Raw genomic sequence first — 2,814 nt, 5'->3', positions numbered from 1 at the left:
GCCCCCTCCCAGCTCCCGCCCCAGCCGGTGCCGGGGGGGCGTAGCGGCCCGCAGCCCCCGTCCCCTGGGCGGCCCAGGGTAGCAGGGCCGGCACTGCCTCTCCCCCTGCTTTGCCGTGTGAAGGAGGTGAACGATCCGACCAAGAACGAGAAGCTGGAGAGCATCGAGGAGGCCACCCTGGCGGGGCTGAAGGCGATGGGAGCCTTCGGGCTGCAGGTGCCCGAGGAGCTGGGGGGCGTCGGGCTGACCAACACCCAGGTGAGAGGGGTCGGGCGCCAGCCTGAGCTACGGGGCTGGGGTCTGACCTCGCCCAGCTCCGCCGAAGGGCACGAGTCCCCGGCTCAGCCACCTGGTGATGGGATGTGGCCCAGCCGTCTCCCGGGACTGATCCTGCCACATGTGGCCTTGCCTGACCTGCAGGTGCTGGGCCGGCACATACTGACTGTGCTAGCTCGGCCCCGGGCCCCTGCTCCCAGACCCCCCGGGGCAGGGGGGTTCCCTGGGCTCCCGGGGGGACGGGGTTCAGAGGACAGCGCAGCCACGGCGTGGCAGCTACCTCCCTGCTCAGCCAGGCCCCGCGTGCTGCCGGGCTGCGACCTGACACGTGGCCTCGTGCTCTGCAGTACGCGCGCATGGTGGAGGTGGTGGGTGTGCATGATCTCGGCGTGGGCATCAGCCTGGGGGCCCATCAGTCCATCGGCTTCAAGGGGATCCTGCTGTTCGGCACCAAGAGTCAGAAGGAGAAGTACTTGCCCAAGCTGGCATCCGGTAGGCATGGGCCTGCACGCCGCGATGCTGGGGGGAGCCCTGCGGCCTGCCCGGGGCCGGGTGCTGGCTGGCAGCCCGTGGCCTGGGCCAGCTTGGCTGTGCGTGGGGGCGGCAGGGAGTGAGGGTGGCGTGGGCATGGGCTGCACGAGCACGTGCAGCGCTGCGCACGCCGTCCTAGCCCCCCAAGCCTGGCCACGTGCTGAGGCTGCCCTGGGTGGTGCAAACTGGCTGCTGTCGGCACCTGTCCACGAGCGGCTCACTGCCATAGCCCCAGGCTGCGGGTGGATGCACCAGCTAGAGACATGCCTGGGGCCTTGCCGCCACGTGTCACTCGCTGGCGGCGCTAGCAGGGCGGCCACGTGGCGCTGGCACGGGCCAGTGCCTGGGGCGTCTCTGACTGCTGAATGGCCTGAGGCTCGTGAGTGGGAAACCTCTATCCCGTGGCTCCCTCTTTACATGGAGCCTGATGGCGCGAGCCGGGCCCAGGCAGGGGTGGGTGAGGACTGAGTCACTGCTCTTTGGTGCCTGTTCCCTCCTGCCCGCTGTGGCACGTGGCTGTAGCTCTTCTCGGGTCTCTGTTGCATGCCTGGCCCTGTAGTCGGGATCCCGGTGCCTGCAGCAGGCCTGTGACTTGGTGCCCCCACGCACGTGGGCTCGAGCCCGCGGTGATGGCTCCGCTCCCCTGGCAGGCGAGACCGTTGCCGCCTTTTGCTTGACGGAGCCCTCGAGCGGCTCCGACGCGGCCTCCATCCAGACCATGGCGGAGCCCAGCGCCTGCGGGAACTTCTACACGCTCAACGGGGGCAAGATCTGGATCAGGTGAGAGGTGGTGGCGCTGCCTGCACCATGGGTCGGCAGGCCCAGCAGTGCCGTGGGAGCAGGACGGGCTAGGATGGAGCGTGGGGCCTGTGGCTCGGGAGCACAACGGAGCTGGTGGCGCTCAGGCCAGACGCACAGCTCCTGCCCAGCACAAGGCACCCATGGGTGTGGGGCCAGCCCAGCCGGGTGAACCAGGCAGCACGGGGGTCAGAGGTGGTTTGAAAAGCTGCCAAGGGGGATCTTTGCACTGGGGGTGCCACGTAGTCATGTTGCATCTTGCCTCTCAACTTCTGGCTTCCTGCCTTCTGCCTGGGGAAGGAGGGGCACACATGCACACACGTGTGCACACGCACACATGCACGCACCCCACCTGCAGCAGGCACTGCCCCCCTGACTTGCTGCGGTGCTGCCCCATGGGGCTAGTTACAGCCCCTTCGCCCCCCCCCGTGCTAACCACGGCTCCTGGGTCCTGCCCACCCCCTAGCACTGGCCGTGGCCTCCCCCTAGGCCGGCCGGCTGTGCGGGCACTGCCGCAATGCGGGGAGTGGCTCGGGGAGCTCAGAAGAAGGGCTGTGGGCTGGGCTGTGTGAGCACAGCCCTGGAGCCCGAAGCAGGGCTGGCGCCGAGGGTGGTGCATACTGTGGGCTGTTCTTCCCACCACTCTGTGCGCACGTCCTCCTCCGGGCTGGAGTGAGGTCCCTGCTTGCTGGCGGTGGTCCCACTCTGCGGGCCACGTTTGTGCAGGAAGGTGCGATGTGGTGGTCGCTGCAGAGTAAGGATGTGGCTTCACCTTACGCCTCTCTGGTTTCTCTTCTTTGCCCTCACCCCCGGGCCTGGGCTTTGCTCAGGTCTTGACCCAGTCCCACTTTGCCTGTTGGGGGTGGGACTTCTTGCCCTTTAAGGTGGGCACAGGCAGACGGGTGTAGAAGTGCCCTGTGTCAGGAGACCCGACTCCCCGCCTTGCAGTTGTTACCAGATTTGCCCATCACTTTGGGGTGCACTCATTTATTACGGGTACGTCTCTGGGGTCTTTATAATTCTATCAACGTGCTGCTTGTGTGACTTGGGTTTCTATATGGAGCTGTATCCCTTCTGCAAGTCCTCACCCCCAAGGGAGCTATCTTGCAGGACTCAGATCAGTGAGGCTGGGTTCCTTCAGCCACCACATCAGTCAAACACACACACACACACACACACACACACACACACACACACACACACACACAC

The 2,814-nt window shown here is 66.4% G+C and overlaps 1 protein-coding gene across 1 annotated transcript in view; it reads left to right on the top strand.

The window, feature by feature from the left end:
* The window catches only part of ACADVL (acyl-CoA dehydrogenase, very long chain), a 15,621-nt gene that overhangs the window by 2,330 nt on the left and 10,477 nt on the right, over nucleotides 1-2,814 (top strand). The window contains exons 5-7 of the mRNA XM_019532944.1: nucleotides 124-258; nucleotides 624-768; nucleotides 1,458-1,587. Of these exons, the coding sequence (XP_019388489.1) occupies nucleotides 124-258; nucleotides 624-768; nucleotides 1,458-1,587 (410 nt within the window). The remainder of the gene's footprint in view (nucleotides 1-123; nucleotides 259-623; nucleotides 769-1,457; nucleotides 1,588-2,814) is intronic.

This window comes from Crocodylus porosus, unplaced genomic scaffold (assembly GCF_001723895.1).
Source record: "Crocodylus porosus isolate Cpor-Errol unplaced genomic scaffold, CroPor_comp1, whole genome shotgun sequence".
NCBI classification, from domain to species: Eukaryota; Metazoa; Chordata; order Crocodylia; family Crocodylidae; genus Crocodylus; species Crocodylus porosus.
The sequence above is the reverse complement of the archived record's forward strand: the minus strand, read 5'-3'. Positions and strand labels throughout refer to the sequence as shown.